General features: G+C 33.9%; 1 protein-coding gene across 1 annotated transcript in view; it reads right to left on the bottom strand.

Annotated features, from left to right (window-relative positions):
- Window positions 1–17097, bottom strand: part of SEMA3E (semaphorin 3E) — a 239004-nt gene that overhangs the window by 16994 nt on the left and 204913 nt on the right. The window contains exons 12-16 of the mRNA XM_060632356.3: window positions 15672–15763; window positions 13398–13439; window positions 11391–11557; window positions 6300–6367; window positions 4605–4744 (exon numbers count right to left, since the gene is read on the bottom strand). Coding sequence (XP_060488339.3) covers window positions 4605–4744; window positions 6300–6367; window positions 11391–11557; window positions 13398–13439; window positions 15672–15763 — 509 coding nt within the window. The remainder of the gene's footprint in view (window positions 1–4604; window positions 4745–6299; window positions 6368–11390; window positions 11558–13397; window positions 13440–15671; window positions 15764–17097) is intronic.

The raw sequence follows: 17097 nt of genomic DNA on the forward strand, positions 1-17097 counted from the left end.
CACCTCAATGATTACCAGCTTCTGTCTTTCTCCCCACTTCCACATACTATATTCTTAATACAATAACTAAAACAATCATTTTAGAACCAAATTTTGATTATGTCATGGCTCCACTGAAAACGACCCAATGGCTATCTATTTAATTCAGAGCAAACACCACAGCCTTTAATAAGAGCCTAAAAGCCCTGCATGAGCGGGCCCTTTACCTTACTTTTTGACTCATAGTGTCTTATTCTCCCTACTGCTCATTTCTCTCTGGCCACACTGCCCTTCAGTCTGATGTTCCTTGAATATATCAGGTGCACCACATCTCAAGGGCCTTTACACTTACTGTTCCTACTGTCTAGAAAGTTCTTCTTCAACACTGCCATATGGCCTACTACCTCAGTTCTTTCAAGTCCTTTTTCAAATGTCACTTAGTGAACTTCTTAGTAAGACTTTCTATGAACACCCTTTTAAAATTGCAACCTCCCCCTGCAGGTAATCTCTCTTGTATTTGTCTTCTTATCATCATCTGATACATTAAATATGGTTCTTATTTAGTTGTATTATTATTATTTTAATGATTCTCATTATCTTCCTCTGTTCTTCAGAATACCCATTCTATGAAAACAAGACATATTGGGTACTCTTTAGATAAATTGCAAAATAATTAATGAGGCATTATTTTAGTCAAAAACCTAAGAAAATTAAGTGGAATGCTCTAGGTTTTCTATCTACATTGCTCAAATGATTGAGGACTCTTATTTTGATATAGTCCTTCTACCAACAGGCATAGAGTAGAAGCCTTGAAGGGCAATTGACAATGAAAATACACTGATGCATATATTGTATAATAAGGATTCTCGGTATCCTTAATATATATATATAAATAACATATATTATAAAAATATATTTATAATATATAAAATATATTTATATTTATATATTTTGTTATATATTTTATAAAATAAAATTTTCATAAATTTTATATATTTTATATTATATATTTTATATTTTATGAATATATTTTATATATTTTATATTTACATTTTATATTTATATTTAACATGTTATATTTATAATATATATTATAAAAATATATTTACATATATATGTATATATACATATCAAGCAGTATCAAGCGGTATAAGGGTCGTTTTTCAGGTGTCATATTCTAGAATCTCTGCTATATAAGGTTTTCCATGTGCTCCATGTCCCAGGGCATCTGAAACTGTATTTAGCATTCCAATTTCAGAAGGTTGTGTGGTTTAGTAGAAAGAACATAGACAGCTGGATTTGAGATGACTTTACTAGCAGTCAGTAACCAGGAAAGGTATTAAACATTCTGTGTTTCAATTATGTCACATGTAAATCATGTCAAATAAAATGGTACAATCTATAAAATGCACATAGCAAATCGCTCGGTACTTAGACAATGATTAAATGTGAAGCATCTCAGCTATGGAGTCAGGAATATCTGAGTCCAAACCTTGGGTCTGTCACAGATTTTGTTTATGGCCTATACCTCTCTCACATTCCACATTTTTAAGATCAGGTTGATTACTTCTAATGTGCATTTGTGAGATATAAAAACAAAAGGTAAGTCACCTACCCACTATTGCAGCTCCTGTGGTCAGTAGGTGCACACAGAATGGACTTACCTATAAAGCCTCTTCTATTAAATCTTTTCCCTCAGGATATTATAGTAACTGATGCACATCTTAACTAACTAGGTAATTGAGTCTAGGGAAAATACTTCTTAGGCAGTACCTACACAACAGGCTTTCAATAAACATTTATGGAATTCATAAAATGTACAGAGACTGTGTTTCTTGCGTGGAATTTAAGAAAGCAGGAGACCATAAAGTGCATCTTTGAGAAAACAGCAGTAATCCAGTCTGGAACTGGGTAACTGAATTTCTAGATGCTTTCTAGAAATTCAGCTATGTAGCATTTCAAAAACTTCATTTGAGCAAAATTTTTATCTACCTCAATATGTGGTTTCCAGATAACTTGAGAGAGCTGAGTCTGAATTTGCAGACAGAAGTTCCAGACTCAAAAATTTTGGTTCCAGAAAAGGAATACACACACACACACATGCATGCACACACACACACACACACACACACACACACACACAGTTGTTTACAATCCAAATTTTTTACAAAGGCTATGGTCTGACTGCAAAGCAATGACTTATGGATTGTAGTGTCTGTGATGGACCTTGATGGCTACTGTCAGGTGTAGTCTAAAAGCACTTCCATATAAGGAAAGAAATGGAGTGGATAAACTTAAATATATTATACAATGGTCAAGATTTGATAATAAAATAACTATCTGTCCATAGTAACTACCATCTATACATAAACGGTCTTTAAAAAAATTCTAAAAGCTTCAAAAATAGACTCTAAAATTTAGAACTTTTAAAAAACCCTCAGAGGACACACAAAGTTATTCTGCTTTGTGTATTAAGCATACACATTCATCTTTTTAAGAAGGTAGCAATTTTGTGCTTTGTTCTAGATTGTGAATAAATCAATATATATTGCTATGTATACAGAAACCAAGTATTATATTATTATTACATCTGATGCAGAGTAAATTCAAAATTTCAAATATCACTAAATACATCAGTCATGGAAATTTGAAAAACAGGGACTAAAATTTGGGGAAAGGAGAAGCAGATTTTATTAACAATATGAGAAAGAAGCTTATAATTGAACATTGATGGATGCAGCATGTCAAAATGATTTGGAAAGGATTTCCAAATGAGGCAGAATATGGTGAGTTCCAAATTAGAAACAGAACATACTAAGGGAAGAAAACCACTGATGAAAGAATTACTTCTCTGTCTTCTGAAGCCATTCAACCAGAGGAGCTATAGAATATTCCCAGGTCCTCTCCTGCCAAGTGAGTTATGATGGAATTTAAAAATCAAGTTCACATCAGATTTGTGGAATGGAAAATATTTTAGTACCAAATCAACAATGTATTTTAGAGCAATAGGCTATAACATTTTTGGACAGATGTTTATTCTTATGACGTCATGAAAATTTAGGGGAATTTTCCTGTCTCTGAATGCCTTACTATATTATCTCTAAAAGCCTTTGTTGAGTGCCTTCCTCTGTAACAACTATCCCAGGAAACTGGGACTTACAAATTTAATCATCTTCCAGGATGTATTATATAATTTTTGACCAAAAACATATAATACTTTTAGTTTCACAGTAGACTAGAAAAAAAAAGGCATCAAAAGTTAATGTGCTGTACATTTGGAATCTATAGTTGATGACTTCATTGATTCACTTTCTATCTACTATGCACGTATTAACTTCTCCCTGGGTCCAAAGACAGGTGTCTAACACTTTTTTCCCTAATTCAATTTGCAACCTTCTTTTCACTATGGAACATTTTGTTAGAATTCACCAATATCTATTTCCTTTTAACCAAATTTCATTCTATTTTCATAATTCCACTTTTGTGAAAATTGAGTTCAAAGCCCACATTAGCATCAACAATGCTTTATCTGCCTTCACTAATTGCTTCATGCCCTTGACTGTGTCAATATACAAGCAGATTTCTAGACTTGCATAAAAAGATTAGCCAGTAACTGCTTCTACAGTATTCCTTATGTGTAACTTAAATGCCAGGGTGCTGAGGTGGCTCAGTTGGTTGGGCATCTGACTCTTGATTTCGGGTCAAGATCTCACGGTTCATGAGTTCAAGCCCCATATCAGGCTCTGTGCTGACAGTGAAGGGCCTGCTTGGAACTCTCTCTCTTCCGCTCTCTCTGCCCCTCCCCCATTCATGAGCATGCATGTTCTCTCAAAATAAACAAACTTAAAAAAAAAACCAGATTTTAAATGCTTCCTATTCTTACATCTACAAAAGCAGCCCAACTGATTCCTCTCTCATTTAGATCATAATAAAAATATAATCTCTATCAGTCAATCCACCTAAAAGGACAAACAGATGCCTTTCTTTTATTTCCAGTGGGCAATAATGGGACCCCTATGTTGAATTTTCATATGTGATTCAATTGCTTTATCAAACAAATGTTGCTGGTGTTGTTTTAATTCTATTATCCATATGTCTAAGATATACATGTTAACGGTGTTTGAATTTGTTATTTTTCTAGACCATTACCATGGGTGATACAATTTAAGACTATCATTTTGACATGATACTAAAAACATGAAACTATGAGTACCTCCTGAATAAAAATTCAATTTTCAGAATCCAAGTTTATTTTATACACACACACACACACATATACACACATATACACATATATGTAATTTATTTACATGTGTAGGCACTTATATTTGATATATATACATATGTATATATATTTACATGCCTATTTATATACATTTGAAAATTTTAAATATACACATAGGTTTTTATAGCATTTATAAATTGTATATACATAGAAATCAATGTGTGTATTTAAAAATTTTTATATGTATATAAATCACACATAATAAACAAATCCACTCTTTAAATAACACATGTATAGCATAATAGACTAATTCATTTTTAAATACCAATAAATCATCATCTATTTACTATCACACACCATATGCAAGACAGCATGGTGTGAATATGCAGCTATGAATTACCTCCTCTTTTCTTGTGTCACGTCCTTTCTGCACAAACCAGATAACTTTGGCTTGCAACGATCGTGGGGTACATTCCAGCAAAGTACTGTTGTTCTCTATGCCATAGGCCAGTCGCTCTTCAGTCTTATCCAAAGCATCCCCTACAAGATAAATGTTAATATTAACCTTAAGACTTAAATTTTACCAGTAATATGTTTAAAAGATTATTTAGATCTCTGCAGCAAAGTATCTTTCATTACTTACTGCGAATTTCTATGCACAGTCACTTAAAGAAGTTATTTAGAGACAATGGCATACCAAAATCTAGGCTTTAAAAACGTAGTGCAGGCTATGGAGAGGACCAGAAGGAAGTAACTGGGAGTGCGGGTCCAAAGGACAGGCAGTCAGTCAGAAAGTACGTCAGTGGTAAATGCATGGAGAATCAGTGACAATATCCACTGATAAAGCAGGCAAGAAAAGGGGAGCACCAAACATTCATGTAAGACACAGGATAAACAAAATTCATGGTAACAAACAAAAATAGAAGGCAGAAATCGAGGTGATACAGCATTACATAAACACAAGCTTGAGTGAGATTTTATCAAGGGATTGCACTTTATCTAGATATTGGGTTCCTGCATTAAGAAAACAGTACAAAACTGAACTACAGACTTCATGACCCACAGCTTCTTGATTATAATCTACATCTTGGCCCAGAGAGGCTCTCACTGGACTTGAACTCTAATGTGCATATGGGCAAGTACACTTAACTGCAGGGGGAATAAAACCAAGTGGACGTATTCACTGGTGTTTTAACCAGTATCAAATTCATTAACCACAACCTGGGATTTTTTCCCTTATGCCTGAGTCCTCCTCACTTTCAAAACTGACCCCTAAGTCTTCCTAGATGAAGATCCTACCCTCCTCCAGCCAATGTTCTCAGAGGCTTACATTCTGCACCAAACCCTCAGTCAGCCTTGGGTCTAGCGAACTGAGGCTGTGTAACCTCTGCACTGTGCATAAGCACTGCTGGTCTCCCAGTCATGATTCTTCATCTCTCTGTCACCTCCTGGTAAAACTGGTGATGCAAATCACAGCCTGTTCCAACCACCAACACGGTGTGAGGAGTCGAGAGCATAGTTTTCTGTGTTGTCTGACTTCCTTACATTTGCTGGAGTTACAATTTCCTCTCATCCTTTACTCATCAGACCACCTATTACCTTTCCTCAGAAACTCACATTTGCACCATCAGCCTGAGCTCTAGCCTTCCTTACTCTAGTGGAAGAGTTAAAGCTTTTCATTTTGTTTTATCCCAAAGCTTAGAGGTGACTTGATATAAGTTAGATCACTCTTGAAAAGATTATTGTAGGTTATGTAACATGGTAAAGATATTCCCAGGGTTGAGATGGAGACAGAGGTCCTACAAATCACTGTGGCAGAATCTTTTCTAAGATTCCCCTGTTGTGAGGTCCAACAGCAAGGTTTCGTGGTGGTATACAGAACTTACTTTCCTAACTAATTAAAAATTCTATGTCCACATATAGTTAAAAATTTTGTTTTAAAATTCCACCATGTGGAAGAAAAAAAGAATACTTGCAGTAACATTGTTCTAGTACATATCAATCACAAAGAAAGTAAAGACCCTTTTAAAGAGTTTCCAGTGTCTCTTCACTGTACACCCTGAGTAACCCTATCAATTGATTTTCTATGGATTACCGGCAAACTGCTGTCCAAAGCATTGCTGAGCTGCGTTGCCATGCCGAACATCTTGTCTGCGGAACCGCCTGGAAGAAAGTAAATGTGCTGAGGAGATGTTCAGATTTCAATTTTCCAGACTTTAAAATACAGCCAACCACATAAAAGATTCAAGTAGTATTCTGCTACTGAAAAAAATTGATCAGTCATACAAAACAAGGGTAAAATTCAAGTTTCATAGTTTCCCATATTTTCATTGAATGTTATTCAATGGATAAGATCTACATTCAACTTCTCTTTAAGTGTCCATGTAAGTTTGAATTCTGGATCCTGAAACAATTATTTTTTTTTTTAAAGTTCGTTTCTTTTTTCAGAAAGAGAGAGCAGGGGAGAGGCAGAGAGAGAGAGGGAAAGAGAGAATCCGAAGCAGGCTCCATTGCTGTCAGCACAGAACCTGATGCAGGGTTCAAACTCATGAACCATGAGATCATGACCTGAGCTGGAAACAAGAGTCAGATGCTTAACCAACTGAGCCACCCAGGAACCCCCTCCAAAAATAATTAAAGAAAGCTCTCTTTACGTTTTGTTAAAAATCTAGCGCACCAAGAATTCTTTTGTTTCAAATGGGTGTTTTGGGTGGTAGGGAAGGTATGCCAAAAAGACAATGGGATTTGAGGCAGACTATTTGAATAAAAAATCATAAAACTCCTTCATATAATGGAAATGCATACAAAAAAGGTAAGGGTATTTGAACCCAAATATTTTGTTCTATTCTCATCATAATCACATAGCAAAAATATACTTAATAAAAAGAGATACACTAATAATATATTCAACTTACTCTTTTATTCAGATATTATGTGTAGAGATTATCTGCCTCTATTCAATGTGATTGTGTGTTATACATATTTAATAGGCTGTCTTTCAAAACTGCCTATTAGATTTAGGATCACTTCTGGTGTATTGTCATATTTTATAGATTGCTTATATATAGAATAAAAAAATAACAACATTCTTTATCCCTGGAGAAAAAGTTTATAATACAGATCTTGTTTTAAATTTGCAAGCACCTTTCTGAGGGATTAAACAATAGAAATTATTAGTACTGAAATTCTAAACTCAAAATTCTCAGTATATTAATTTAGATTAGAGATAAAAATAGAAGTATTACATAAAGGCAGAAAATACCACTTGCTTTTCTAAATCATGGCATTTCTTCAAGATTGAGGGAAAAACAGAAGGCAAAGCAGAAGTTTCACCACAGAGGGAGATGGTGAGGCTTCCAAAGTGACAATGAGACGCTTTAACCATATGCAATGATGAAATTTGAAAAAGGAACCAGATTCAAATCCCAATGCCATCACTCACGTGTTGTTTGATCTTATACATATCTTGTCTGTTTCTTGGTTCTTTCTGTCCCCTTTGTAAAATGAAATTTATCTAAATGACATCTAAAATCTAGTCCAGTCTCATTTCTTTTTTTTTTTTTTTTCATTCTAGGCTCTCCTCACTGCTCCAAATGATGATAATGGAACATCATTTCAAGATATGGAGTGCTTTCTCACATATAAGTTCAGATCTTAGTTAACTTAAATAATAATAATACTTAAAAAAAACTGGTTTAGGGGCACCTGAGTAGCTCAGTTGGTTAAGCGTCCAACTTTTGATTTTGGCTCAGGTCATGATCTCACAGTTTGTGGGATCTAGGTTTGAGCCCTGTTGGGCTCTGCGCTAACAATGGGAAGCCTGCTTGGGATTCTTTCTCCCTCCTCCTCCTGCTCCTCCCCTATGAGCACGTGCATGTGCTCTCTCTTTCTCTCAAAATAAATAAATAAACATTTAGAAAACAAAACAGAAAAACAATGGCTTAAGTATTTCCTTATATTATAAGCTAACACAGATGAATATTTCCAATCAATTTTTAGAATTATGACCTGTGTGCAAAAGCATGCTGTTTCAAAATAGAGACTGTAGATTAGAAGAATTTATCTTAAAAACATGGTATTTTATAAAGATTAAAATTGCTGTATGAATCATTCTATTGATTTAAATTGAAAAAACAACTTGACAAAAAAGGAGCTAAAATTAAAAGTTTTACGCTTGTTTATCGTGTTACACTAGCATGTACACAGCTATGTATAACTGAGAGCAGATCTGGGTAAGAATTATGCCACTGTTGTTGATCTCTCACTCCATTAAGTATTGTTTTGGTCCTGGGAATGTAAAGTTTACTGAGCATTAAAGAATAATGGAGCAGGGATAAATCTGTGAAATGGGAAATAGTTTCTACTTTGAAGAAATGTTGTATCAGGTTTATTACACAAATGATGTGAAAGTGAGGGGAGATGGAATCAGATAGTTCTAGATAAGAGATGTGGATAAGAAGCATGCAAAAGTTTTGCTTAAATTCACTGAAAAAGAATGCATTTTAAAAAAAGGTATCACATCCCCCAACAAGGTTTCAGTTCATTTTATGCTATGTTAATATAACTGTCTTTTATTTCAGGGTTTTAAAAAGACTATAAGTGTTCAGGACTTTTAGAAAGGTTAATCAAAGTGGCCTTTTATTCTCAAAGTCGCATATTTTTCTTGTATCTCTTGCCACTTAGAAACTTTTTAAGAGAACACCGGAAATAGACAAAATGCGAGAGCAAGGGGAAGTAAAAGATTTAGCTCTATAACTTATAGTGTATTTTGGAAGACTATTTTAAACAAGTGGTTTGGATTGTGAATTAGTGTTTTTTCTCTGTTGACTCATTTTCACTCTGTGAACAGAAAAGTATTTATTTTAATGACTAGTTTTCGATTTCTGCTGCTCGTCAGGTCTGAAGCAAAAACGACCTGCTATAAAAGCGAACTATTTTCCCTTAGTGTGCTGGAGCCTATCCAAAATGTTCTCCTCCAGGGGTGGATGATGGTTCAAAAGAATCTGACACCATGGAAAGATCTCCATTACATGTCACTGAACTGAACTAATTCATTTATGAGCACAGCAGCTCCTGACTCAAACATTGTGCTCCTTCCTAAGATTTTGCCCCTTCATTTAACTTGTACTAAATAACTTTTTGTCCACCCTTTATAAATATATTATCAAGCTTGTGGATATCTACTCTAATAAGATGCATCATGTATCAAGAAATATTTAGCTTTGGAAACTGCTCACTTAGAATTCATCAACCCTACTGCATGTTATTACAATAACAAAATACAATACTTGTAATTCATAAGTATTTGATTCAAGTCTTGCAAACATTATTATTGTTGCTAATAACAATAAAATAATTGTATTATTTTTGGTGAAATGACCTTTCCACCCTTCAAACCAGCTACTTTACTCCTAACCTATGGAAATACATGGTTTTCCCTGACCATTCTATGCCTTTTATATAAATTCCCTTTAACTAGACTCATATTTCTAACTACAAGACTGAGCTCAAAGGTTGAGTTATTTTGAAAATCAAATACTATATAATGGATATTGCACTTAGTTCAGTACCTTATACGTGGTAAGTGCTCAGTAGTGACCTGCTATCATTCTTATTTCCAATTCCATTCTCCACTTTAGGTTCTGATCCTGCAGCCAAGGAGTACTGACCTCTTCTTCATACTCCTCGCACATAGTACAGTAGTTAGCATAATGGGTGAATAAATCATTGAACAGTATTTTTACATAGTAACATGGCTATATTCTTTAACAAGAGTTTTTAAATATTAATAAGCATTTGTACAAGATCCATTAATTTGCTCACTTTTTTTTTTTTTTAACTTTTACCTATTTTTGAGATACAGAGAGAGAGCATGAATGAGGGAGGAACAGAGAGAGGGGAGACACAGAATCTGTAACAGGCTCCGGGCTCTGAGCTGTCAGCACAGAGCCTGACATGGGGCTCGAACCCACGACCATGAGATCATGACCTGAGCTGAAGTCAGACGCTTAACTGACTAAGCCACCCAGGTGCTCCTTGCTCAGTTCTTTAAAATGGTTGGTAAGTTTAGTTTACAAATGTCCCCTCAAAGTTTCTTTTCACTATCTGTTTATTACGTACTTTCATTAAGTATATAATGATTTCATTAAGTATATAATATATAACATTGGAGTGAATGTTAATGTAACCAATGTCAAGTTAACAAAACTTCTGAATTCGTGGCTACATTTATTAAAAATGAGATTCTACTATATATGTGAACTTATAAAAATAACAACTATATTAAGGTGGGTTAGATTTTTAAAAAGGTTTGAAGTAACCCACAGTGGAAGAATCAAAATTAGTGAAATTAATAAAAATTAATTTCCAGTAAGGAAACTATACACAGTTCTATGTTTTTGCTTTATATTGTCTTCTGTCACTTGACTAGGAGAAAAAAAAAATTGCTCATTCTATAATAAATAAAAATATCTTCCTTTATGTTGTCCCCCAAAGAATGAACAATTTCATATGGCTCAAGTGAGGGAAGATCTCCAACCTTCAAAATACTTTCTGGACTTCAAGATTTCCTGTTCAAAGTATACTGGGATTTACCTTCTCTTACAAGTGGCAATGACCTCGCTGAATTGTAGACATTAGAGTTTGGAAGTCTTTAAGTACCTTTCATTTGTGTTGAATTAAATCACACATTTCATTAATTATACAGGTCATGCATTTGCCTAGGAGTTAAAATATTCACTTTCAAAATGAAATAAATGAAGACCAGCTGGTTGAGAGGACACGGGGCGAATGCAGGATGTATTTTAGAATTTATTTATTTTTCTTTTAAGTCTTTGAATCTCTCATGTGTGGTGCCTTGCCATTTCCACATTTTAAGTTTACCCAAACTGGTTTCATGTCTTGAAGGAAAACCGTCAGGAGGGAGAAGAGTCGATTCAAACATGAGTAAAGAAAAAGGACTCAGCAGCATGCTCCACTCCAATCTCCACACAGTAATTGACAGGAGTTATTTTCAGGGAAAATTCAACTTTCAAAGCTTATATTATGAACAGAACATTACTATGATGGATTTTTCAAACAAAAATAACATGGGTATTTTCATGGAACGTGTGCAGAAAGAAAAATATTTTAAGAAATATTATGGGTTTTCTAAACAAGGTAAATATCCCCTCGAGGACTCTCTCACCTTTTTGCATGAGTGCCCGTTGGGTAATACCGGGAACAGGATATGCCATCCCAGGCACAGTATGGGTCTCGAGCCAGGCAGCAATCAGCACAAGCACTTCCATACATGTCACACTGATGGAATCTCACTTGGGCCACGGCAGAAGCAGATCCGATATACAGCTGTTGCTAGAGACATCAAAGAACAGAGAGGCCACTAGTAGAATTGGACAGAACTCTCAGTGATCTTCACCTCTGTGAATATTCATTTAAATTACTGCAGTTACTGAGGATGGATAATGGAACACCGATACTTCCATTTTTCTAAGATGTGAAATACTCCTATAGACCTGGAAGCTCGAGCAACAAAACTGCTTAACTGAGCTTGACAAAATCTTAGGAAGCTGGCTCTTCTTTTGTTATCTAAATAGAAAGACTCATCAGTTAACGCTGTAGGTCTTTTTAAAAGACCTGGAGGAATGTCCAATAACAGACTGGATAAGTAAATGCTCTTTTGTTGTTGCATCTTTTTTAAAAAAATTTTTCTTAATGTTTTTTTAAATTTATTTCTGAGAGAGAGAATGAGTGTGGGAGGGGCAGAGAGAGACAGTGCGACACAGAATCTGAACCAGGCTCCAGTCTCTGAGCTGTCAGCAGAGAGCCCAATGTGGGGCTCGAACTCACAAACTGTGAGATCATGACCTGAGCCGAAGGCAGATGCTCAACTGACTGAGCCACCAAGCGCCCCTGTTGTTTCATATTTTAAACTGAGATGTAATTAACAAATAACATTATATTAGTTTCAGTGTATACATAATGATTCCATATTTGCATATTGGGAAATGATCAACATAATAAGTCTGGTTAACACTCTTCAACACACAGGTAGAGTTGTTCTTGTGTGGTGAAAACTTTTCAAATAAGTATTAGGGTATTATTTAGTATAATCACCATGGCATACATTACATCCCCAGGTCTTCCTTTGTAACTAGAAGTTTGTACCTTAGGATCGCCTCCACATTTTGCCCACTTCCCATCCCCTGCCTCTGGGAGCTGCCAAACTGTCCTATTCATGAATTCGTTTTCTGTTGTTGTTTTGTGTGTTTTAATTCCACATATCAGTAAGTTTGTATGGTTTTTGTATTTCTTCGATTTATTTCACTTAGCACAATGCCCTCAAGGTCCATTCACATTGTCACAAATGGAAGGATTTCCTTCTTTTTTGTGGCTGAATAGTGTTCCAATATTCCACATATATACATCATTTTCTCTATCCATTCATCCATTGATGGCACTTAAGGTTGTTTCCATGTCTTGGCCATGGTAAATAATACTGCAATAAACATGGGTGCAGATGGCTTCCAGAGTGAGTACTTTGTTTCCTTTGGATAAATACCCAGAAATGACACTGCTTAATCATATGCTGGTTCTATTTTTAATAAATTGAGGAAACTCTGCACTGTTTTCCATATTGGCTGTAGCAATTTACACTCCAACCAACAGTGCACATTAACACTAAACATTTAAAAGAGTAATGAAGATACATACAGAGAGAATGACATGGAATCAACTGTAAGATCTGTTGTGAAGAAAATATAAGTAGCAGAGCAATGAACGTTGCATGTTCTTGTTTGCCTAAACATAAATGGTTATTTATATATAAATTTGAGGTAATATATGTACCAACTACTTCTGGAAAAAGTTTCACCAGTAACTGGTTCTAGTAAAGTGGAGAGGAGTTTGTGTTTCACTGCACATTCTTTTGTGTTACCATCATTACCGTTATTTTTGCCCTTAAAAATGTTAACAAAAAAATTACAGAATAACATCCTATCATGATTATAGAGATAAATCTACTCTCATGTACTTTCCTCCAATAAGAGAAAATAAAGAAACCTATTACATGTAAACCACTATGTATTTTTACTAGAATACAACTGTAACTTGTTTATGTATAAACACATGTACTTACGCTCTTCATTCTTGCCTTTACTCACATATAGAACACAAACACATACACACAACTTACTCTCTTTGAAGAAATCTCCATAGAAATAATAGGAACTGGATCCTGCAAGACATTTTTAAAAGTTGTTATTAAAGAAATATAGGAATATACCTTAATATGGTTGTAATCATCTGAACTCCTATTAGGTATGTGAGTGGTTCTATGCTAGTCCATGGCTTTCATTTTAGCAAATCAATAGGAAAACATAATTACATTAAAATATAGCTTTCTTTAAAAAAAATCTTTTTAATGGAGTAGAACAGATATGTAAGATGAAAAAAGTAGTGGCTAATCTAAGTAGCTTACCATTTGTTTCTGAAATGTAATTTTTGTATTTGGGTTTGAATATTACTCTTGTTTGGGAAACCCAAATATCTCTAAATAAAATAATAAAGGCACAGCATTCTTTCTTACAATTTGAACCAGTAGAAGTGAAACAGTTATGTCTTTCAATTGGTGTTATTATTAGCAAACCATGTGATCTTTAATTGTTTTAATCCAAGTCTAATCAGAATACTTTTCTGTTGGGAGTTATTGTGGTCAAACACTATGAACCCAGGATGCTCTGAGAAAGATGAATAACTTCATTGCCTTAGAAGTGCACCAGAGGAAAGAAAATCTATCACAATGTTTTGAGAGCCTGTGTGTTATTTTAGGGTTGGTGATTAAAACTAGAGGGTCTCTAATGAGTACCACAACTCAGAAGGATTCTGCAAGCAGACAAGCAAGAGGCAGGTGGGATCTACACGATGGATGATTATCCTTCAAAGAATTATTTTTTGAAAGAGAAAATTTGATCCCGTGTCAATATTTTTTTTCAGTATTTTAAACTATAGAACACTTTATTCATGCATACATGCACTTATTTATTCATTCAAGTGATAATGGTTTTTAGTGTTGATATAAACAAGATACTGTGGGGGAAGGCTCCTAATATAGTAGCTATGGTCACTATTGTGAAATGAAATCTTACATAGAAATCCAATATGCAAGATAGACAAAAACATAGCTGCTCTGGTTGAGATAGGAACATGGTCAGCTTTGGGTGCAGCTATGGGGAATCTAATCTCCAGGACAGCTAAGGTGAAATGAACTGTTTTTTATCAATAAAGATATTTTCATACATATTCATTACATACACATACAGTCAATCTTAATAATTTACAGACTGTTTTTTTTTTTTTTTTGCAAATTTTCTGAATTGCTTAAATTTATTTGTAACCCCTTCATTAATACTTATGGTGTCCTGTGGTCATTCATGGACATGTGCAGGCACACAGAAGCAATACATTTTAGTTGCCCTGTAAGTATGACCGCAACAGAGGTCAATCATTGCAACACTCTGCCTTCTTGTTTCAGCTTTTGTATTGTAAACAAGTGTCCTTTCGATGGTCTATTTCGTGCTTTGTGTTGGCAATTTTGATGTTTAAAACAGCCTTTAAGCAAAGTGTTGAAGCACTGTATAGTGTTTCTAAGCTTCAAAAGGCTGTGATGTGCATTGTGGGAAAATACATGTGTTAAATAAGATTTGTTCAGGCATGAGTTATAGTGCTGTGGAACAAAGTTCAATGTTAGTTAATAAACTATATATGATATAAGGTGTCTATATAAAAACACAAAAAGAACAATGCTATATATTGATCAGTTGACAAAAATGTTGTGACTAGAGGCTCACAGGAACGTAACCTTCTATTTCCCGTAGGAGCATCAGTCAGTATTCACTAATTTAGTGTTCATGGTGATTCTAAAGACCATAACTGCCTTAAATATTGAAGCTTGAGTCTGTGTGTGTGTGTGTGTGTGTGTGTGTGTGTGTGTGTATGCATACAGTTGTTTTTGTCATGTCTAATCCTCCCATTATCATTTTGCAGTTTTCTCTTTTTTAGTAAATTCTTTGTGTAATTGCTATGTTGTAATAAAAAGTGATATGCTTATCATATCCCAATGTGCACAATATGAAACCTACTGCTTTGTCTGTGTTGACAGTACATTTGTAAAATGAGACTCTGCGATAATGATTCTGGAATTCGTATGTGGTATGTGTTATTTCTTTAAGTCACAGTTCATGCTAGCTAGGTTAATATTAGCATTTTCATTTGAATAGTGTACAATAATCAAACAGATGCATCAGGATTTTAAACCATTTCTCACTTCAGATTCACTCTGAATTCACAACATACCTGTTAGAAGAAAAAAAAAAGTGAGCCAGCATCTTTAATATTTGCAACTCATTGGCAATTGTTAATACATAAATGTTGGCTATTTCATTTCATTTTATTTTTTTACTAAAAATACCTTGAATATCTGAAGTTCTTCTAGAATTACTTCTTCCATTGATTCTGTTTCTTGGTTATAAATCGTGATTACTTTCAGTACAATTCCATTATCTGTAAGAAAGCAAAAGAAGAGATAAACCAGAAGCTTATCACAATCTGGTTTTCAAACAATTAAAAACCATGCAGCACCTATGAATTTGAGTAAGATTTGAGATCTAGATGTATGAAAATTTTACTCATTGTTAGTTAAAACAATATGACCACTCATACATTCATATTTTAAAATGGCAAAAAAATAAAAATAAAAATAAAAATAAAAGGGCAAAAAAATAACTGTATGTCTGGCTAAGAAATAAGACCAAATAATATGTAATTATTTTTCAAATAATGTGATTCAGAAACTCAATTAAAGACTGAGAAATCAAAATATATTAATATATATACAATTATATCTGGTACTATATTACATATATATACACTTTTAATAAGAAAAATGGCAAGTATATACTACTGAGAGAACAGCATAAGTCCTCCCATACTAATCATTTAACTTCCGTAATTATCAATAATTTTATAAATTTAAATTCATAATTTAAAATTTCACCTAATTTTTATTATACTTGATATTCTGAGCTTGTTCTTTCCAATAAAAATTTTAATAAGACACTAATTTGCTTGTAAGAATAATGTGGTGTAGTGCTAAAAATAGCTCAGGAAAAATAAGCACTTTGAAGGTGCTCGTCTAAGAATTTCTATGGTATCTAAGCAGTTTGTTTAAAAATTACCAAATCATGAGGGTGGGTTAATAAAATTTGATTAAAATAAAAAGAGTAACAATTACCTATCTAATACATGAAAAGGAATCCAAACTATAATTTTTAAGCCAAGAATACATAACACCTTAAAATTATTGTATCAAGCAAAACACAAAGATGAAACTCAAATTATTAATTTGCAACTAGTGACTTGCAATAAAGACCCTTCCTATATACAGTATTTTATACACACCCACACAATATTAAAGCACAGGGAAAAATCATTATCATTTGTGAGACTTCCCAATGTACTCACCACACATTCATCAAATATCTTCTTTTGTGTTGAAAAGCCGTGGCTCAATATGATGGTATCTTTGAGTTAAAAATCATTTACATGATAGCATAAATATTTATCTGATATTTCTGGAATTCTCTCAAATAGCTTTGGTCAATCTAACAAGAAAGTATTTCTAAAAACAGACTTGGACTGATATACTGTTTATGACCGGTACTTTTCCAGGTCATAAATATGTTAAAAATAACAAAGTTTTTCCCATGATTAATTTTTATCAAATATTTTTCTTACTTATGAAACTTGAAAAGAAAAAGCTCTATTAATGTCATTATGAGTGAATTCATGGCCAAGTAATTTGAAGTCTGTTAAAGAAACGTGACACTTTGTTAATC

Source organism: Panthera onca, chromosome A2 (assembly GCF_046562875.1).
Source record: "Panthera onca isolate mPanOnc1 chromosome A2, mPanOnc1 haplotype 2, whole genome shotgun sequence".
Lineage (NCBI taxonomy): Eukaryota > Metazoa > Chordata > Mammalia > Carnivora > Felidae > Panthera > Panthera onca.